The 23,521-nt window shown below is 37.8% G+C and overlaps 1 protein-coding gene across 5 annotated transcripts in view; it reads left to right on the forward strand.

The window, feature by feature from the left end:
* The window catches only part of SH3KBP1 (SH3 domain containing kinase binding protein 1), a 434,394-nt gene that overhangs the window by 404,423 nt on the left and 6,450 nt on the right, over positions 1 to 23,521 (forward strand). For all 5 annotated transcript variants that reach the window (XM_027866157.1, XM_027866165.1, XM_027866172.1 and 2 more), the window contains 2 exons: positions 20,421 to 20,530; positions 22,475 to 22,603. In XM_027866157.1, coding sequence (XP_027721958.1) covers positions 20,421 to 20,530; positions 22,475 to 22,603 — 239 coding nt within the window. The remainder of the gene's footprint in view (positions 1 to 20,420; positions 20,531 to 22,474; positions 22,604 to 23,521) is intronic.

Below are 23,521 nucleotides of genomic sequence, written 5' to 3' on the forward strand. Positions count from 1 at the left end.
TCCCTGGGCATGGTTTTATAAGAAGATTGGAGGACCAAAAAAGGGGGCAAGTATATATAATAACCCAGGGGACTAGTTTTTTTGGAAATCCATGGAAGCCTAATTATTAGATGAATGTTGAACTCTCCCCATAAAAAGGTGTGCTTTACTCCATATAATAGCTATACTTGGAAAAGTATGAAAGTCAAAATATATTTAAAATTTGTGAAAGAATTTATTGTTCTTATAGTAAAATGAAATCTTCCATGAGGCATCCCTAATTTGTCTGCATCTTACTACTAACATAGATAAAAATATATTTGTATCACTTTCTTGAGCTCCTTTTCTTTCTCCACAAACCCATAATTCTCCTGAGCTTCCTGTTTTTAGCCACAGGGATTGGTCAGTCAGTCAGTAAGCAAGAGTTTATTAAGCACTGCCTATGTGCCGGGTACCATGCTAGTCAATGCGAATACAAAGAAAGGCAAGAACATGGTCCCTCCCATTCATTAGCTCACATCCTAATGGGAGAGATGAGTCCAAGAAATTGTATATATAAGCTATATACGGCATAAATTCAAGATTATCTTCCTGGGAAGACTCTGGCAATGGGAATTGAGAGATAGGGTTGGGGACCCAGGAAAGGTCTCCCTCCTGCAAAAGGTAAGATTTAAGCTGAGTCTTGAAAGAAACTAGCACAGTCAGAAGGTAGAGGTCATTAAGTGCTTACTTAGTTCCAGGTATTGTGCAAAGACATTCTTTGCCTTCACGAGCTTACAATCTAATAGGGGAAGACTACACAAGCTGAAAATCTGGGATTGGGGAGATGGTGTGGGTTCTGAGTGCAGAGCACAGCCACTCAGGACCTTATCACCTCTTGCCTGGGTGGAAGGGTCAAAGGAAGGCTTTTTCTCATTGGTAAAACTGAGGCTATTTGTGGACAAGGCAGAGAGAAGCCATTGAGGGGGAGAGATTGAAGATGCATGTGGGAAATCAAAGATAAGGTAAATACCAAGCATCCCACAGTTATGTGCCCACTTGAGTAGCAGAGATGTGATGAGGTATTAGATTTCCTGAAGTTTTATGTTGTGTTGCCCCCTTTCCCTCACCTTAAGCCCCCCCCCCATTGTTTTATTCCCTATTAACTTAGTGATCAGTGAAACATATGGTTAAAAATTATTTTAGAGCTACTAAAAATTGGCTTTTTTATTGGCAAATTGGCAAAAAAAAACCCTTTTAATATATTTAAAACATTTAACTTCTACAAAAGAATATTGATAGGGAATTTTGACTGCAAGCAGTCCTCATATTTTACTATGCTTTCCATTCCTGGAAAAGGTATAAGTTGCAGTGATGTAATTCCAGTCTGATTTTCCAGTAGACACAATCGTTTAATTGGGCTTAGGCTCATGACCAATAGCCATTTTCCAAACTTTTTAAAGAAATGATGACAAATACCATATTTAATCAACTACAAATGACATATCCATCTGTTGTACAGTATAAAGTTTTCTTTAAAATAGATATAAATATGGAAATATGTTTTGCAGGACTTGACATATATAATTGATATCAAATTGCCTACCTTCTCAAGGGGTGGGAAGGGTGGGAGGGAGAGAATTTGGAACTCAAAATTTAAAAGAAGAATGTTAAAATTTTTTTACATATGATTGGGAAGTATTTTAAAATACATTAACTATATATATATATATATACACATATATATAAATAGAAAAATAGAAAATACAGAAAATATATAATATGACACAGTAGATAGAATGCCAGACCTGAATTCAGGAAAATCACTTCTTGAGTTCAAATCTAGCCTCAGACACTTGCTACCTGGGCAAGTCACTTAACCCTGTTTGCCTCAGTTTCCTCATCTGTACAATGAGCTGGAAAAGGAAATTCGGCAAACCACTCCAGTATCTTTGCCAAGAAAATCCCAACTGGGGTCATGAAGAGTCAGACATGACTGAAAAACAACTGAACAAAAATATATAAATCTATAACACATACACACACACACACACGCACACACACACACGTACATACATATATATATAAAAACAGTAACTAGTAACATGAAATTTGATTTACTATGATATAGTAATATATAGCATTCAATCTTCTCTTTCTTATAAGTACTGCTCTTTTTTCTGCAATACGTCAGAAGGTGCAGGAACATATGCCTTCTCTCCTCTGACACTGCCACCACCACCCTGATGCAGACTTTCATCGCCTCACACCTGAACCCTGGTTGGGAAATCATATGAGAAAACTCAAGAATATTGGAAATGGACAAAGAGTAGATGAACAGAGAAATAGTGAAAACTTTTCCTCTAAAATCAGGGCTGAAGCAAGGGTGTCCAGTATGACCATTATATACTTTACATAGTTCTAAAAAATACTATACATAACAACAAAACAAGAAAAATAGGTTAAGAAAATGTTTATGAGACACAAAATAGCTTAGAAAACCCAAGAGAATTGACAACAAAAAATTTAGATAGCTTCAACAGATACAAAATAAGTTCACAAAAAATCATCATCAGTATTTCTATATATTGCTGATAAAAAACTGGGAAAAATTGATAGGATGAGAAATAGCATTTAAAATTAATGTGTCTAGGAGTAGTCACACAGGACTTTATAAATACAACTGAGAAGGAATGTTTATGAAAATATAGGATGTTCTAAATAATTGGAAAGTTATTTCAGGGCTTATGGGCCTTGTTACTATGATAAATAGTTCAGTACTAACTAAATTAACCTACAGATTTAACACTAACCATTAAAGTTTTAGGGGGAGACTTTATAGAATTAAAATAATAAAATTTATATGGAAGAAGAAAATTAAGAATGTTAAGGGAAACAATGAAAAAAAATAGAAAAAATGTAATGGCATAGCTAGGTTACAAATTATAGAATTATCCAGTAATTATCAAAACTTTTCTGTTACTAAATAAGACATGGGTCAGTGGAATAGATTAGATAAGCAAGACTTAGAAGCTAGTGCCTACCTCATGAGTTCTTAACCTTTTCTGGGTCATGTACCCTTGGACAGTCTGACAAAACCAATAGACCCCTCTCCCCCTTCATAACTTTGTTTTAATTCATCATTGGTAGAAATGCTAAATTTCAGTTAGAGGTTAATGAATATAAGATTACACATTTTCTTACCTAAGTTCATGGATCCCCTTGAATCTATCCATGGACCTCTTGGAAGGGAGGGTTAGGGGAATTATGGATCTCCGATTAAGAACCTTTGGCTTACAGTGATCTCTAGTGTTTGAGAAATCCAAGAGAAGAAATTCTCAGGGAAGGAATCCATTATTAAATAAAAATTCCTGGGAAATCTGGATGCAGTTTGGTGGAAATTGGATAAAAGTTCTAAATATCATAAGTCATACCATGTGAAATTAAAGGAGGATGGAAAGTGATATATTTTACAACTATGGCCCAAGTAAAAATTCTTAGCCAGTTACAATGCAGAGGAAAATTTAAAGCCAAAATACGTTATTTTAGTTAATACATATATTTATCCAAACATAATATATATAAATTTATTTAAAATAAGTTTTTGCTTTAAAAAAAAAAAAAGCAATGTAGCCAGGATTAGAAAAAATGACAGCCTAGGAAAAATTTTTGCATTAAATATCTCTGATAAAAGTCTGAACTCCAAAATCAATAGGAAATTGACAGAAGCTATAAGCAAACAAATGAAAAAGTCTTCAAAATTGATGATAATCAGAGAAGTACAAAATTGAATAACTGAGGCAGCAGCTCTCAGACTTTTGGGCCTCAGGAGCCCTTTATACTCTTCAAAATTATTGAGGACTTTGGAGGCCTTTCATTTATGTGAAATATATAGATATTTACTTTATTGGACATTAAAACTAATTAATTTTTAAAATATTCATTTTATGTAAAAATATGTTACATGTTAATACAGATTTCAATGAAAAATAACTTTTCTCAAACATAAATTAGTGGAGTAGTGCCGCTATTTTACATATTTTGTAAATTTCTGTAATGTCTGGCTTAATAGTAGACAGCTAGATTCTCATATATCTACATCAGCATTCAGTATGTTGTGATTTGTTCTTTCGTATGAAACCTTGGGCCTGAAGTCAATAAAATCTGAGTTCACATCTGGCCTCACTAACTAGATATGTTGTGACCCTAAGCAAGTCACTTAATCTCAATTTGCCTCAGTTTCTTCATCTGTAAAATAGGAATAATAATAGCACTTACTTCCCAGGATTGTTGTAAGAACAAATGAGATAATATTTGTAAAGTGCTTAGCGTATAGTAAGAGCTATATAATGTTAGCTTTTTTTTTTTTTTAAATAATGATAAAATCTGGTCTCACACAGATAGGCAGTTGGAGAAGGGAAGAGTATTTTATAGGTAAATAACATCTTAGTATGATTATAAAATTAGTTTTGACTTTGCTGGAACCCTTTAAAAGGTCTTGGAGGGTCCCAAGGGGGTTCTCAGATCACACTTTGAGAACAGTTGCTCTGAAGTAGGGGTCCACAAACTAGTGATGGAGTTAAGAGGGTTTTTTACATTATTAAAATAAAACTATTCTTAGCTCATGGGGCTGGCTGTAGTTTTCTGACTCCTACTCTGAGGAATCACTTTATACCCATCAAATTAACAAAGATAATAAAAGATGGAAAAAAGTCAAAGTGAGTGAAATTGGAAAAGCAGACATGCTGATGGATTTTTGGTGGAGCTCTGAATTGGTCCAGCCATGTTGGAAAGCACTATGAAATAAAAGTACAAAACTGCTCTCATCTTTTGACCCCACAATCTCACTATTAAATTTATACCTTAAGGAGCCTACTGAAGGAAGTAAAGACTTATTTGTGCAAAATAGGTTTACAGGATGCTATTTGTATTTCCTGGGCAGCTAGCTAGTGCAGTGGATAGAGTGCCAGGGCAGGAGTCAGGAAAATCTGAGTTCAAATCTCACCTTAGACACTTACTAGCTGTGTGGCCCTGGACAAGTCACTAAACTCTGTTTGCCTCAGTTTTCTCATCTGTAAAATGAGCTGGAGAAGGAAATGACAAATCACTCCAATATCTTTTGCCAAGAAAACCGCAAATGGGGTCATGAAGAATCAGACATGACTCATGAACAGCAACAGTATTTCTGTTTCCAACTACAACTAGTTCGGAATGAATGGTATGCCCCCTTATTGTGTAGTAGATGAGTAAATTGTGGCATGTAGATACAATGGAATTTTATTAAATGACAAGGAATAATGAATACGAAGAATTAAAAAAGCAATGTAAAGGCTATGGATTGATTCAAAAAAAAAAAACAACCCACATCTAACATTGAACTAGCCCTGCATTCCTGTTGTAAATCCAGCCTGGTCATAGTGTATGATATTTGTTACATAGTGCTATAATCTCCTTAAAATTGTTGCATCAATATTTGTCAGGGAAACTGGTCTATAGTTTTCTTTCTCTGTTCTTTGTTTTTTCTCTCTCTGGTTTAGGTATCAAAATCAAATTGATATAATAAAAGGAATTTGGTAGGTAGGACTCCACTTATTTTTTTCAACCTGTATATAGTATTAGAATTTATTGTTTAAATTTTAGGTAGAATTAACTTGTGAATCCATCTAATCCTGGGTTTTTTTGTTTTGTTTTGTTTTTTAGGCAATTGGGGTTAAGTGACTTGGCCAGGGTCACACAGCTAGTAAGTGTCAAGTGTTTAGTCTGAGGCCGGATTTGAACTCAGGTCCTCCTGACTTCAGGGCCAGTGCTCTATCGACTGCGCCACCTAGCTGACCCTGGGTTTTATTTTTCTTAAAGACCTCATTTATGGCTTGTTCAATTTCTTTTTCTAAGATAGAGTTATTTAAGTCTTCTATTTCCTCTTCTGGTAATCTGGGCAATTTATATTTTTGTAAATATTCATCCATTTTATTTATATTGTCATTATTATTGGCATGTAATTGAGAAAAATGGGTTTAATTTCATCTTCATTGGTTGTCTATTACCTCTTTTCATTTTTGGTACTGACAATTTGGTTTTCTTCTTTCTTTTTTAAAAATCAAATTAACCAATGGTTTATTTTATTAGTATTTTTTTCTTCAGAAAACCAGCTCCTAGTTTTATTAAAAAAACACATCTAAAAGGACAATATACACAGTAACTACAATTATGTGAGTGAAGGAAATTTTTCTTTGGGTCTGAACCTGTGATTTCATCAATGTAGGGAATTCCCTTTGTGGTAATGCCTTCCAATAATGGAGACCATCATATAGTCTTAAAGAGTTGCCTAGGAACACTGAACAATTAAGTGACTTTTCCATATTCATACAGTTGATAAGTGCCAGAGACAGGATTTGAACCCAGGTCTTCTGAAGTATAAGGCCAACTTGTCTACACCATTCTACCTAAGATAGTCTTGAGGATCTACCAAACTTTGGTTAAACACAATAGATGATGTTGGTATGACCTTTTTGAAACACATCATTTTCATTTCACAAATGGAGAAAAGCAAAATTGTACAGTTATGCAAATCACTTATTTGTGTCACTTTTTTCAGGGATTACATTTTTTTTGTTCACAAAGACAAGAAAGAAAAAGAAAATGATTTAGTATATTAATTATGCTGTCTTCTGGTTCTCTTTGTAAATTTACCTGTAGTAAGGTAAATCAAACTGTGCCTTTTGCTAGATTTGAATCTGGTTGGTATGTCTATCTTTAAGACTGGTTGGAGTTCAATATGTGTTCATTTGTGGAGACTGCTGCTAGTATTACTGTAAGTAATAACATGGATATGATGTGATTGAATCATGATAACTTGGAAATTATCTGCATGTGAATATGTAAATAACTCTGTCCAGATACCATCAGTCACTCGTTTGAAAAAAGAACTACCCTATCTTAGAGCCACAGAGCTCCCTGCAGAAAGCATGTAACAAATTATTCAGAGTATGATGAAAAGATCTTCAGTAAATGTAGATTTTTTTTATATGGGTCTGAGTTAACAGTAGTCAAAATGCAAGGAAAATGCAAACCATTTACATGGTACTGTGTAAAGAATACCAGCTTCTGGAGTCAAAGGTTCTGGATTCAAATTCTGCTGCTGCTTACCATCAGTGTGACCATGGATAGGTCATTTTAGCCCTCTGAGGGCTTCTCTTTCCTATTTGTAAAATAAGTAAATTAGACTAGATGGCCTCTTAGATTCCTTCTGGCTTTAGATTTGTGATTCAATAAGGAGAGAAATTTTGGTAGAGGGTTTGTCTTGAGGAATATGGTAATTGTGCTGCAGATGCTAGGAGTGGGAAGTGGGGGAAATCAAGAGAAAATCAGTCAATCAATCATTTGTTAAGCACTTAATGTATACCAGGTACTACATAAAAATATTCTTAGATGGAGACTTGGGATAGTAGGGGAGGAAGATAAGGCTTACTCTTATAGAATTGTCATTCTGAAAATAATAATAATAGTAATGCTCCCATCATCACCAATAATAATTAGCCAATAATAATAGCTAGCATTCATTAGCTAGCAACAACAACAATAATAATTGTTGTTCAGTGACCCCATTTGGGGTTTTCTTGGGAAAGATACTCGAGTGGTTTGCCATTTACTTCTCCAGCTCATTTTACAGATGAGGAAACGGAGGCAAACAGTTAAGTGACTTGCCCAGGGTCACCCAGCTAATAATAATAATAGTTAGCATTTATATAGTGCCTTAAGGTTTGCACAGTGCTTTAAATAGAGAGAGTATTCTAAAAGTCTTAGTGTAGTTGTAATAAAATTATTAAAGCTTAAAACTGCACTAAGACTTTGGGATAATATCTCAGTTGAACCTCACAAACAATCCTGAGAGGTATAGGAGCTATTTTGAGATATTTTCATCCAGTCTAGTATTCTGTCTTTAACAAGTGGGATCAAGGGAAGGATTTTGAAGGGGCCTAATAGACCTCCATCATGTTCCCTCGAAAAATTAGGCACATACTCCAAATATCCCTAGCTTATCTTAATAGTGATCATCTGTAAATTCGCCTCAATTTGTATCTAATTTATGTAAATTTTTGAACTTTGTGTTGTTTCAAAGCATTAAAATATATTTTTTTAACTTATCTTGCTTTTAAAGACCTCAAAATTCATTACACCTTTTTTTTTTTTTTACAATACTCAGAGATGTCTCCTATATTAGAGATTGTGTTTTTAAAAACACAAGCCTTTATTTTATTTTTTGTTCATCATCTTCATTTTTGGAAGATATCCTCCCTCATTTGCACATAGCTTAGACAAGGAATTTTTAACAAAAGAAAAAAGAACAATTCAGCAGAACTAGCCAAAACATTGGTAAGTACAGTGCTCAAAACTTCCTAGCCCTTCTTAGAGAGGGGGATAAGAGTATTTTGTTTCTAAAAAGATGGAAATATTATTTTTACAATCTCTCCCACACACATGTATCCATACAATTTTTTTTCCTTTTTTGTGTTTAAGGAGGGTTAGGATCATTTCCACTTCACACTTATTTGGAAGCAAAATATTTGTAACACTTCTGACTTCTAGTAAATTATAATAGTACCTGCTATGTGCCAGACACTATGCTTAGCACTTTACAGATATCTTATTTGAGCCTCACAACAACCTCGGGAGATAGGTGTTCTTGTTATCCCCATTTTACAGGTGAGGAGATTGAGGCAAACAAAGGACTTGGCCAGGACCACACAGCTAGTAAATGTGTGAGGCTGTATTTGAACTCAAGCAGGTGTAAATATATGTCTCTCTGCCATTTTTGACATGGGAAGATGAGATTTTGTCCTTACTTTTGTCACCTGTAATTAAAATGAAAGCTCTTGAACATGGCCCAGAATGTGATCATTTCTTTGTTTGGCCATAGAAATAATTAATTTGGTGTCAAGAGTTCAATCAAGGGAGCCTCTTCCAGGAATCAGATAATGTCAGTTGTACTGTCTGATTAATGTTGCTTTTCCATTACCCTGTGATCCCCTTTCATCTGAGACAAAGGTGATATTTCTTTATGTTTTAGCCAAAGTCCCTTGGACCAAATTCTTTTTTCATTGTTTCAATCTCAAAGGGCTGGATCCAAATATGGAACAGACCAATTACTTTATTCAGTATTTTGTGGGATAAGAGTATTTGCAGTCCCAAAATCAAAAGGGTTTGAGTTGCTTTTGCTTTATCGTGTAAACATGCTTGGGATGTTTTTAGCATTTAAAAATTAAATATTGGGGAAAAAAGATGAGTTAAAAATGCTTTAAAAAAAAACCCACAAAACCTCTTCAGAGTAAGTTTTATTGTATCATCAGCAAAATTGACCAAAGATTCTGTACAGCTAATTACATATAAAGGTAGGAAGAGAAAGGCTTACACTAGTGCTCAGATTTCATTTGACATTTATTTACTTGCAATTCCATCTTTACCCCCTCCAGGTGCGAGCATCAGATAGGAGTGGTAAGGGGGGCCCTTACCATATATTCACAGTTACCAGAAAATACCTAGAAAGATAACACAGCATTCCAGCAAGGACCTTCTACTTCCTTGGGAAGCAGCATATATTCTAACCAAGTAGCTTGCGTCCTCTAGAAAAAAGTTGTGTGTACTACTTTTCACTTTTTCCAGTAGGCATGGAGATGCTGTCCCTGCATCCATTTAGCCAAGAACTCATTCCCTTCTGTAAGATTATTGCCTGAAGTCTTCTCTCTGTGTATTCCCACCTGTTCACTTTAGGTTTGTTAAGTGAGGAAGGAAAGAAATAAGCAGCCGGGTAAAGAAGGTCAGCAGAGCCCATCAGAGAGTAATTGGATCTAGTGGTGACAGCTGAGGTCAAGGTAGAATGTAACAGGCTAGCCGGATTTAGATCAACAGGAAGCCAGGTCACCTCATGCAAATCATTTAACCTCCAGCCTACTGTCAAGAGGGAAGAGAACCAGGAAGAAAATGGGAGAGAGACACAGGCCCTGGAGAAAGCTGAATGTGGAAACTGCTGCCATATTGGGCAGAACTTTATAGTCAAAGAAACCTTGATGTGCCAGTCATAATAGCTACCATTTATATGGACCTTTAAAGATTTGCAAAGTGTAAAATGTTATCTCATTTGACCTTCACAACAACCCTGGGCAATGGGTACTATTATTAGCCCCCCACCCCCACCCCACACACACACCCTTTTGCAGGTGAGGAAACTGAAGCAGAGAGAGGTCAAGTCACTTGCCCAAGATCATACAGCTAGTACATCTCTAAGGTCAAATTAGAACTCGGGTCTTCCTGACTCCAGTCCAGTTCTCTACCAATGCTCCACCTAGCTGCAAATGAATCTCTTGGAGGGAGGGGAGGATATTCATTAATTTTCTCCCAAATTGTCCCCTGTTTCATCTCTGTTCTGGTAAGAAGAGTCTGAACTAATATTTGATTATCCTATTTTGTGTAATATCCAGTAGATTGCACAGTAGTTAGAGCTTTGAACTTGGAGTCAGAGTGTGCCGAGTTCAAATGGGGCCCCAGACATTTATTGGCTGTTTGAGCCTGGTCAAGTCACTTAACCTCACTGTGCCTCAGTTTCTGTTCTGTAAAATGAGGATAGTAACAGCAGGGTTGTTATGAAGTTAAAATTTGTGAAGTACTTGGCAAACCTTAAAACTTTCTATCAGTGTTAACTGTTGCGGTCTAGGGTTGCTGGGAACCCCAAATTCAAGGACAAAAGGTGCAGGTCTATGTTGAAAGAATTCAACTCAAGCCTTCTTTCAGTCAGGGACAAGGTTTATTGTATCTCCAGTAGAAACTGGTAGGATTTTAAGAACCTGCACCTTTGTTAGAGGAGACTGACCTTTTTATAGGGAAAAAGATTTGTGGGAAGATTTGAATGGGGTCCAGGAGTGGCCAATAGCCTGGGGTGATCCAGAGGTAATTGAGAAGGGGTCTAGATGGGATTAAGGGTGGGAAATAGCCTGGGGTAGCCCCAAGGTAACAGACAATGAAGGGCTAGGCTGATCAGAGCCACAATGAAAGGACAGTTGAAAGGATTATTGTGGGATGAGCTGATACCTCAGGCCAGGGACTGGGCCATGTGGGAAAGTTCAGGAGAAGTTCAAAGGGGGATGGGATCCAGAGCCCATACCCTATCACTTACTATTATTAGCTATTATTTTTAATAGTCTGTCCTTTCACAAATACATTGTTCTTGAACCTATGCTACAAACTACAAGTAATTATCCAAGTGAAGAAATGATTGATTGGCTGGGTAGTTGATCAACTCCCTGAATAAGACATCTGAACTCTTGTCATGTAGGTCTTGGGCAAGACACTCAACTCCCATGTTTGTAGCTGCACAGGACAGCTGGCTAGGCTTCCTTACTAGGTCAATCTCACTGCATTTGGTATTAGGTTTAATATGCTGAGTGTTTTCTTCAAAAATAGGTTTGGTAAAATAACATAGCTAGTATTTATTAAGCACCTACTATGTGCTACTCACTATGCTAAGCACTTGAGGATATAATTGTTAGAAAAATCTGAAACAAAAACCTACTACAGTGAGTGAGTGAAGGAAAGTCTTTATTACGCTTCTCCCGAGAGAAGTGGGCACAGCGCACTTCAGTAGCATGTGGGCCCAGGTTCAGTGGTAGAATCAACTTTTAAACCATTAGTAAGATCCATACTCCACCCATCAGGGCTGTGATTGGTTTGGTTCTTCTGAGTTACACCCTTCCTGGACAGCACTTCGTATATTCGTCCATATTCAGTTAACTCTGCCCACTTCATGGGTCCCATGTTCAAAAATGGCAGCTATCTCGAGATCGCCCTTGGGGTGTGTCAGTTCATATCCAATAAGCTTATTAAGCCCCATCCTTGAACTACCAGTTTAGCCTCTAGGGCTCTTTCTTAAGGAACTAGTGGTTTATAGAAAAGTTAGGAGTACTTTCTGATTGATTGAGGGACTATCCACAAGATCTTGGAATTTCTTATCCTGCTGTGGAAGCCTGACCTCCTCAAATCTTTCTTACATAATGAAAGGCAGAGGGGGAAAAGCAATGAATGAGTCCCTGCCCTCAAGGATCTCACTGTCTAATGGAAACTATGTGCAAACAAGATTTATACACAATAAATTGGGAGTAGTCTCAAAGGGAAGGCACTTAGATTATGGAGGATTGGGAAGGGTGTTTTCCAGAAGATGGGACTTAAAGTGGCACTTGAAGGAGGCCAGGGAAGCCAGGAGGCAGAGGTGAGAAGTGAGAGCATGCCAGGCATGGGAGACATCCAGGGAAAACATTCAAGTCAGGAGGTTGGTTATAGTACCATTTACTAACAGGTTAACTAAGGGGCAGCTAGGTGGTGCAGTGGATAGAGCACCGGCCCTGGATTCAGGAGGACCTGAGTTCAAATCTGGCCTCAGACACATAACACTTACTAGCTGTGTGACCCTGGGCAAGTCACTTAACCCCATTGTCTAGCCAAAAAAAAAAAAAGAATATAACTAACAGGTTAACTATAGTGCTATTTAAGTAGCAGAAAGAAAGGAATGAAGGAAAAGGGGGAAAGAAAGAGAGAAAGAAAAAAAGAAGGGGAAAAAAAGAAAGCAAGCCAGAGGTCAATTTTTAAAGAAATGCAACCCACCCTCCCCAAGTATAATACCTTGTATTATGCTTATACAATACCTCCTACTAAGAACATAAGTACAATACCTCCTACTAAGAAATGTCAACTAAAGTCAATCTCCCATTAATTTATAACTCTAATTTTCCTTATCAGGTTAAGTAGACCTCACCTAAAATATTCATTTTGCTTGGTATAAAAATGCTTTAAGCTATCTCCTTCAGTAATATTTTAATGTGAAAACCTTCTCCATTGTCTTCTTTTGATACCACTTGAAAGGTATCTTCAGTTCTTAAATCATTTTTTTTTAATCTAACTACCTTAGCTACAACCTTATTTTTGCCTGCTTCTAGAGAGAGGCTGACAACTTTGCACAGCTCTGCTGCACTTAAAGCCAATCTTTAGTCTGAGATACAGTGAGAAGTTATGGTTTGAAAAAAGTTAAATAATTTTTAATCCACTATGAATGACTTGGCTCTTCTTAGCAACACAATACTCCAAGATAAGTACAAACAACTCACAAATGAAAATTCTATCCATATACAGATAAAGAACTGATGGACTCTGGATGCAGATCACGGCATATTTTTTTCACTTTATTCTCTCTCATGTTTTTTTTTTATCTATTTCTTCTTTTACAACTGTGACTAATATGAAAATATTTCTTACATTATAGCACATGTATAAACTATATCAAACTGCCTACCATTTTCAGAAGAGGGGAGGCAGGGGAGGGAAGGAGAAACATTTAGAACTCAAAATCTTGTAAAAATTTATGCTAAAAATTTTCTTGACATGTAACTGGGAAAAAATACTATTAAAACAAAAAAAATAGTTATAAAATATTATATAAAATATATTTATATATAAATTATATAAAATATAAAGAAAAATCAATTAGTTCTTAAACACACACACACACCCCCCAGACTTTATAACTAAAGACTTATTAAAAGTAAAACTCTGTTTTTTAAAAAAAATGTATTTGAGCAGAAGAAATTGTTGTTTAAAGTGACACAGTATAATCCTCATAGAGGGAAATCAAGATTGATAATTGCATTGCTTACCATTTAATTGTATAGAGCTTTTAATTCATGGGGAGAAATATAGCAAGTCTCATTGGTACTATTTACCTGGAACAGGTAAAATATTACCTGTGTTAGATCTGAAAGAATGGGCAATACGATACAGAAGAATATTTCTTGTGGTTTCTCTATCTTTCCCGAGACTTCCTGCGATAGTGATTGGTCGTAATAACGCCACGTATGGACCACAGTTTAGCACACAGCCCATAACCGCATTGAAGTGCTGCGCTGTAATGGAAAGAGAACTGAATTAGGAGTGAGAGGACCTGGATTCAAATTCTACCTCTCCTGCTGGCTTCCTGCATGATCTTCTATATCACTCTGTCTCTTAGAGCCTCAGTTTCCTCATCTCTAATATTGGGGGGGGAGGGGAGAGGGGGCAAGAACTAGGTGTTTTCTAAGGTGATTTCTAGCTCTCAATCTGTGATAAATCTGCTCTGTTCAGAATTTACTTTTCTCCAAAACTTCATAATTTCCTGGAATAGAACTTTTAGTCAGTGAGTCAGGCCCCATCTGTTTTTTGATAAATAAGCAAGTATTTATTTAATGCCTACTGAGTGCTCAGCACAGTACTTTTGTTTGTTATTAATTTATTTTTAACATTCTTTTTTTTAAAGTTCAGAGTTTCAAATTCTCCCCCTCCAGCCGTCCCCCACCCATTGAGAAGGCAAGCGCTGTAATGCCCATTATGTATAGTACTGTACTGTTGTGATGGGTTTTCCTAAGTTGGATAATGTACTACCTGAAGGGGAGACAGTGTGAGAACGTATCCAGTGGAATGGATCAGGAGTCAGGAAGCCTCAACTATTAAAGGAAGGATTTGGCTGGATGGTCCTCTGATACCTCTTCCGATATTAACCTTGTATGATTCAGTTCACTCATAGGTACAAATCTTTCTATTTTCTTTAATAACTTTTCCTTCTTGGGACAGCTAAGTGACTCAGTGGATGGAGTGCTGGGTCAGAAAAACTCATCTTCCTGAGTTCAAATCAAGCCTCAGATAGTTACTAGCTGGGTGATCCTGGGCAAGTCACTTAAACCCTGTTTGCCTCAGTTTCCTCATCTGTAAAATGAACTAGAGAAGGAAATGGCAAACCACCTCAGTATATTTGCCAAGAAAACCCCAAATGAGGTCATGGAGTCACACGACTGAACAACAACAATGACAACAACAAATTGGGAAAGAAGTTAACATTGCATAATGGAAAGTATTTCAGGTTTCGAGCAGTACCTTCTTGACCATCTTTATAAAAAATCTGATTCTGTAGGTTTTCCTACTAATATCCAAGAACTCTACCATACTGTAGAGGGGGAAAAAACAACTTGAAATCTCCCCTAGTGATTAGCATAGTACTTTAATTAGTGTTTAGTGAAGAGTACTTTTACAAAATACTCTCATAAATTAGCTTGTTTCCTCTATAAAGGAGAAGAGACAAGTATTAATCCATTTTGCAGATGAAGAAACTGAGGCACAATGAAAAATTGTGACTTGCTTAAGTTAAACATTTCTAGCCCTGTGATGGTAGACCACAAAAATGAGCCGTGAAGCATGAGATGGGGGGAAAAAGCTAGTGAAGAGCTAGCTCCATGGACAAAGCTTTTGAGGATGGCTGTCCTGATTCAGACATGTGACAGTCGCTTTTCCATGTTTTTACCATCTGTGCTTTATGTGGTAATTGCAATCATTGTGACTGGTCTGGGATGTCCATGGAAAATGATGGCAGATTTTCCAGTTGAAGTAAATGAGACTTAATCCTTATGGAAAAAAAGCAAGTTTAACATGCTACACAGAGTGGAAAGGTCTCTTCTGAGCATACTTTGTCATTTTCAATATGAATTATCTTTGCTGTGTTTAAAGAATTTTTTTCTCCGAAGTATCACAAAAGTTTCATCAGACAACTTTTTATCCCAATGAAGCCAGCTTGAAAAAGGACCCTAGTATTCTTCATCTCAATAATTTCATGATGACTTATAGGCTTTGAAACCAATTTTTTACTAAGAGGAAAAATTCCCAGCTGGGATAAAAAAATTTCATATCAAATTTCAGCCTGATCCATTTCAAAACCACGATGAAAAGTATAACATTTCCCTTCCACCACAAAGGATTAGTAATGGAAAAATCTGCCTTCACTAGAGCTACCATAACACAACCATGGGGAGCATGATTTATGCTTTAGTGATTTAAAAATGTGTGTATGTGGGTCTGGGTGTGCAACTGGATTGTTTCTCCTCCAACATTTCAGGAAGCAAAGATATATTACAGTTGGTAGTGTATAGAAATATACCAATATAATCCCAAATGCATGTTCTCAGCAACTGGTCTCACACCTGAGGAGTCTTTTATCCGTTCAAAGCTGAACTGCCATAAATAAAAACATGTTTTTTTTACACCCAAAGCCATAGTAAGTTATGCTGAAATGATGAGTTGTGCATTGAGGAGTGGCCTCCCTGAGTGAGTCTTACTTCACTTAATTTGATTCAGTTGATGATAGAAGGTTTTCCTTTTTGGGTGAGGGGCCTGGTGGTGAGAGATGGCCTAGGCTGCAGGTCAGATAATGTAGACACTGACACAAGCCAGGAGGAACAACAGGGGCTGTAGTTGCTCTTTCTTTTGTCCAAGGATATCTTCTTATAATACCATACGCTTCCCTCTTGCAAGTTTTTGCTTGTGCTGTTCCCCTTACTTGGAAAGACTCTTTTTCTGCTGACCCATGTTCTATCATGGAATTATGAGATCATGGATCATAGAATTGTACCTTGGAGATTATCTGGCCCAACCCTTCAGTTTACAAATGTGGAAATGAGGGCACTGAGGCAGGCGGAGATGAAGTGACTTATCAAAGATCCTAAAGTAGTAAGGAGCAAAGCCCCAGAGAAATGGAAATAGACCTTAGATGTTATCTAGGCCATCTTCCTCATGTTACAGATGAGGAAACTGAGGCTGAGAATGGCTAAGTGACTGTCCAAGGTTACATTGGTGCTAAGTGGCCATTAGAACCCCAGTCAAATGACTCCACTTTCAACGCTGTTACTCTGACAGAAGTTCTCTGACTCAAAAATCCAGTATTTTCCTTACTTCATCACACTAATTGATCTTCAATTTTCTTTCTTTTTTGCCTCCTTTTTTCTTCCTTCCTCCCTCCCTCTCTCCCCCTCTTTCTTCTTCTTCTTTCTTCTCCTTCCTTTTCTCCTTCCCTCCTTTCTTCCCTCTCTCTGTCCTTCCCTCCTCTCTTCCCTCTCCTTTTCTCTTTCTTTTTTCTCCTTCCTTCTCACTTTATCCTCCTTTCTTCCTTCTTCCCTTCCTCACATCCTTCCTTCCTTCCTACCTTCCTCTTTAGTGGAGAAGTCCTTTAAAAACAGTAGCCATATTGAAAAAGCCTTTTCTGCAAAAGATATAATCCATTACTTTCTTATTGAGAAAGTTTGATGAGTCAGACAGATTATAGTGTGAATGTTGAACATTGATTGAGAGAATCACAGATTATACCTCTAGGGACTTTCCAAGATAAGTCCTTAATCACATTCATACTTGATGAGTCGTTAATAAACCAGAGCTTTGAGGTCTCACCTACCTAAGCCATCATTCATGGAAGTCAACCAAGGCAGAAAAACAATGGCATTGTAGTAGAGACTAACCTTTTCTTTAAGAAAAATTTTAAAAGTCAGATTAAGAGCCATATCAAACTGTGACAAGTCCTTGAACTTTGAAAAGAATGTAATGGAGGTAAGGTTGAATGGGAAATGAGGGGGTAAGAAGGGTCTCAATTGGAACTCACCCTAGATCCAGGGCAGAAGGAGACCATATGTTGAATTCTTACAACTCTTTGAGAGAGAGTAGTTGGAACTCACATAAGAAATGCCCAAAGTAGAAAAATGCTGCTTAAATTGGTATACTACTACCCAGGCTCGAGCTTCCTCTGAGTAGACCTCTGTAGAATCTACTCATCTTTGGCACTTCAGGCCTCAAATGGCCTCCAACCTAACACGGTGCCTTGTATAGGAGGTACTTAATTCAATCAAACACATGCCTACTATGAACCCAGCACTGTGTTAGGAAGGAAGGAGAAAAGGGAGAGGGAGGAAGGGAAAAAAAGGAGAAGGAGGAAAGGAGGGAGGAAGAAAGGAAGAAAAAGGAGAGAAAGAGGAGGGGAGGGGAGATAGGATATAAAGGTAGTTAACTACATCACATACCCTGCTTTCAAGATACATTCTTATGATGGAAGTGGAGGCCTGGAGGAAGATAGGTACAAAAATAACTATAATATAATAGAAAATATAAGTGAAAATGAAAAAGTCCTGGAAAAGTGCTGTGAAAAATTTGAGGATAGAGAAATTAAGTCAACTACCCCTTGGCTTTGAATCCAGCTTTCCAAAACTTTCTGTTCTCCTTAGCAGCAAAATTGGGAACAGGGACAAACTTCAGCATCCCTTCAGTTCCAGTTTTGCTTTCCCTTCTTGCTCTCAGTGGTCCCCCCTCCCTTTCATGCTCCTTCATTCTTCTCTCCTACTGCCTGAGGCCTCCTTTTGTGACGGCCTAACCAGATCTAGACTTTCTTAATCACAGCCAACAATCAAAACATATTTTCTGTGTTTCTTTCCTTTAGGGCCCTGTTAGGTGTCTACCTGATTTTTCTGTTAAACCCATTTATTTTCAGATGTTGATACTGATACTAGGTTAATGTATTACAGATGAATTTTAAACATTTCATTCAAAAGTGTGGGTGGGGGGGGTAGCATGAGAGGTTCTAGGCATACTAGTAGGGCCAGCAGGAGAGAGTTGGGGTAGGGGGAGGACATGGAGGACTTTTTAGAACCCCTTGTATAGATAGTTGCTTTCTCCACCTCAAGGGAGAATCAGCCTTGGAAAGAATTTGAGGATATCAAAGGTTTGTTCATCTCCCCACACCCAAGGGTTGTGAAGCTGTATTGAGTTTTACACAAAAACCTTAAAAGCTTGTATAAAATAATTACTTCATTATTCACTTAGCAGGTACGAGAATAATATGTTAACCAAATGTCAGGTTCATATGACTGTAATGTACTAGCTTCTGTTGACCAATGAGTCATGTTTGACTTTACTTAGTTCATTGGTGACCAAACATGTTGTTCAACCCAAGTATCTCATTAATAGGATAAGCCAGATTGTTATGACTATCAACAAAAGAGGGTTAAAGTTACCTAACAGGTGACTTTCAACAAAAGAGGGATAAAGATTTATTTAGCAATTTTTCCCTTGTCTAATCATTGTATTTGAGGTTAGAGAATCCAAAAAGCATTCCACATCCCATCAAGTGACAAAATAGCGTGTTCCCAGGCGTGAAGCACATTGTGCCTCTGGGCCCTTCTCTGTCTCTCTGCCAGTCATTTCTTCATCAGCTCAAATGAGTCACAGACACATCCATATGCATTGCTGTTGTTTGTTTTTTTCCCCCCCTGAGACTATGTAGAACCATTCCCATCTCAATCTACCTTGCCTTCCAAATTTCTCCTATGCCCCTTTTCTCAGTAGTGTATATTGTTGTTTATGTGTATGTCTCACTACTACCACTTAATGAATTGAAAGCTCTTGGGAGGCAGGATCTGTGTCATTGCTCATCATTTTAACCCCAATGTTTGGCACAGTGCATTGTAGATGTTTTAAAATGTCAGTTCAACTGCATTGAAGACTTTACCCCAAAATACTTTTGAAAGATAATGTAATTCTAGAAATCAGAAAGGGAATCTAGTCCAGGTGGTCTGTACTGGGCATGTAGTAGATGTTCAATAATTATTTGATTCTTTGATCACACTCAATCTCATCTTCCATCAGTCCACAAGATGTTTATTGAGTGCCTACTGTTGTTTACATGGTTTACAAAGAGCTTATAGTCTAGCTGGGGAGATAAAAACAGACTCATATACATGAAAAATTATATAAAAATACAATGCATTGTAGGACAAAATACCAAGTGAGTGATGGGCTTGGGGAGACATTAATGACAACACAACCAGATGAATTTCCTGGGCCTTCTACGAGGATGCCTTTTGTATTCTGGAATCAATCAGTGGTAATCAATATGCCCTTCACCATGGTAACAGCTTTTGGTAGTTGCCTTTTCTATCGATGCAACCAGAACACTTCATCTATTAAATGTTACCTTTAGTGGTGAAAAAAGAGGCTCCTAAGAGCAATGCCCCTCCTTTTTCTACAGCTATTCTAAGATTTATGGAAGCAGCTCCATTCATGCTGAAGGAAAATTCATGCAGTGCTTTCTTTTCCCCACAATAACTTACTTAACTGAGAGAGAAAATTAATTCAGTCAGTGCCTGTAATATTTTTGCTGTAAGGCCCTCGTAAGTGCCTGGATAGCTGGATAGATAAGTTATAAGTAAGTACGTAGATAGATAAATAGGTAGAGCATTTATTAAGTGCTTATAATGTGCTGGGCAGTGTGCTAAATGCTGGGAATACAAATATAAGCAAGCCAGATCATCTCTACCATAAAAGGGCTTACCTTCTAATGGGGAAAAACAACAATAAGGAGGTGAGATGGGGATAGAGAGGTACCTGTGCCAGGAGGGGTGAGGCAGAAGCCGGGGGTGTGGAGAAGGTGCTGAGAATGAACAGAGTCAGGTCTGAAGCAAGCACTTCATATGGGTGCGGGGGGAGGTGCTTCTTTGTGACATATGAAAATGTCCTCTCTCCTTTTTCTCAAGTTTTTTTTTTCCCCTGTCACAGATGTTTTGTTTTTGTTTTTGTTTTTATTTTAGACCTAGAAGGTTTTGACTCTGTAGTATCATCTACTGAGAAGCTCAGTCATCCCACAACAAGCCGACCAAGAGCCACTGGTAGACGGCCTCCATCCCAGTCTCTCACATCTGTAAGTGTCTTCTAATTGTAGCTGCCTTTCTTCTCTGACTATGAAATCCGAGATGGTCCAAGACGCCTCATTGGAGAGCTAGGGGTTTATCTGAAACAGATTGTGATGGGTTAACTAAGCAGAGGTACAAATGAAACTTGTTCAGTCAGATAGTTTTCTGCGTATGATTTTCTATTTTTTTTATGTATATCTGTGAGAAGAACAAGTGCTACAGTCCCTTTCCCACCTCCCCTCTTCCAGGCCACATACTCTTCTGTTTCTTTCATGGGAATGTCATCAGAATGAAAGAAATGATTGCTAATAAAAGGGGATAATAGATTTAGAGCTGGAAGGAGCCTGAGAGACCCTAATGTCCATACTCATTTCACATACACACGCATACACACACACACAACCACACAACCACACACAACCACAGCCACCATCATCACCAGTTTTACTGATAAGGAAACTGAGACCCAGAGAAGTTAGATCCATAAAGCCTAGTATAAGGATTCTCAACCTGTAAACTTTTTTTTTTGTAAGTTTTGGTAACTGCATTTCAAATAATAATTTCAATAATTGGCTTCCTTGGTAATCCTATATATTTCATGTGTTAAAACATTATTCTGAGAAGGGGTCCATCCATAGGCTTTACCAGACTGCCAAAGGGGTCCATGATATAAAAAAGGTAAAGAACCCTGGCCTAGAGAGTCATGGTTCTAGAACCTCTAGAACCCCTACTGCCCTTAAACTGCCCATATACTCATACCTACAGAGAAAACCTGTAGGCACTATGTAAGACAATTATTTACATCTTATATTGGTGAGTGGCTTTGAGTTGGGGAGCATGTATGTATACACTTATAGAATCATAGTCTTAAAACTCGAAGAGACCTCAGAAGCTGTCTAAGTATAGGGCAATTATCATTTTACAGATGAGGAAACTGAGATTCAGGGAAACAAAGTGACTTCCTGAAGGAAGGTATAGATAGGAAATGGCAGACCTAGCCTTTGAACTTAGATCCTCCCCTGTCACTTACTCTCCCTCTCCTTGCCCCCCTCCAAACTTAGACTATTGGGGTTGTCATGTATAAGCCATAGGACTCTGAATAAGCCATTTCTGGATAAGCTTCAGTTTCCTTAGCTATAAATGGGGATAATAACACCTGTAGCACTTACCTCATGAGGATCAAATAAAAAAAGTTCTTTGCAGATCTTAAAACATAATATAAACATTTTATTAATAAATAAATCCAGAATGATGGATCTATATTGGCAAAATGACCAGATCAGTAATGTTGAAAGAAATGTAAAGTTAGGGAGCAAGTATGGTACAATATAAAGGGCCCTGGAGTGAGAGGACCTGGGATCAAAGACCGCCTCTGATGCTTTCTGCCTGTGTGACTTTGGGCAAATCCATCAGCCCCTCTGGGCTTCGCTTTCCTCATTTTTATGAGGGGACTGGACTAGATGGCCTCTGAGGGATCCTTTCCCATTCTAAATCTGTGGCCCTAAGATATCCAGTTAGTTGTGAGTTTGCCATTATGATGGGAAAGATCCTCTTCTTTCATGGTATTGAAGAAAGCAAGGAGAGGTTCTCTCCTCAGGTGACATGTCCAAGATATAGGTCTCTTTGGGGTACTTCAAAACCTTAAGAATGTAGAGAAACTGGATAAATTTCAAAGCAAAGCATCAGAAATAACAGGTAGAATTGGAATAATTCACAGAAGCAACATCCTTTAGCCAATTTAAACAAGAGACATTTTGGGGAGCCCTGGAATAGAAGACCTGGCTTATTGTTCTGGTTATGCTGTATGACCTAAGCCTTACTTTGCTCATCTGGTAAATGGGGATAATCCTGCTTGCCCAGCTCACCAAGTGGTGAGCGTAAAATGAAAGACCTTACCTGACACATCCACGATGCTCACAAGACTTTCTTCATTTTCTCTGTGCCTTACCTAGTCTTCCCTTTCAAGTCCTGATTTCTTTGACTCTCCAAGCCCAGAAGAAGATAAAGAGGAGCACACTTCCCTCGCACACAGAGGAATAGACGTGTCCAAGAAGACGGCAAAGACTGTTACCATATCACAGGTAAGGGTTTGAGCACTTGTGACGTACCCTTGCGTCCCCATTCTCTCACCCTTCTCTGTGTGCATGGACTCTAAAGACATAAATTAAGGTGAGCAGAAAAATGCAGGCATGGGAGGGGTGCTGAAATAGCATCAATTAGTTTAATCATTAGTGCAGAGAACATCTCAGCTCCTAGAATAAATCCATAAAATGCCATCTATGCCTTCCCTTTGCTTCTTCCCCAGGAGGCCAAACAGTCCCTTGTGCACAAATGTTTGTAAAGTCACGAGATATTTTTGGAAAGGTCTGCCTTTAAATTAGTGTAAGGGACCCTCCTGGGAGGCAGCTTGGGCTAATGATGGATAGAGAGATGACCTCAGTCATGAATACCTTGGTTCAGGGCTGGCCTCTGATACGAGCTGTGTGACCATGGGAAATTAGTTTGACCACTCAGTGCCCTCAGATATTAAGACTACAGATTTCTGAGAATTTGCTCATCTGCATTGTTAGGTGGAGTTTCCTCATAGGCAGCTAACTCCATATTCTGATCAGTAAAATCACAAGTCTGGGCAAAAAATAGGGGGCAGACTGTTAAAAAAAAAACAGAACTAATATTCCCATGATAGGAAAGAGTGATAAATTTGAGGATGTATTTTAAGTGTTTTAAGTTTTAGGTGGATTTTAAACCTTTTATTTTAGTGGTCCTTCTTTAAAATACCCATTTTCTAAGATGGTGTGAGCTATTGAAAGCAACTTGTCTATAAGAAATACGGGAAACCAGCCCCTATGAATGACCAATAAGGCATGTGTATGACTAGTATGACCCTACAACGCCCATCCCCCTCCCGTTATTCTAGGACCCTTTGACTGGGTCCAAATTTTATAGAACAAATCCTTTTATTAAGGGGACTTGTTCTGTGAAGTTTAGATTCAGTCAAA

The sequence above is a fragment of the Vombatus ursinus genome, unplaced genomic scaffold, assembly GCF_900497805.2.
Source record: "Vombatus ursinus unplaced genomic scaffold, bare-nosed wombat genome assembly UNPS02001419.1, whole genome shotgun sequence".
In the NCBI taxonomy this organism is placed as follows: Eukaryota; Metazoa; Chordata; class Mammalia; order Diprotodontia; family Vombatidae; genus Vombatus; species Vombatus ursinus.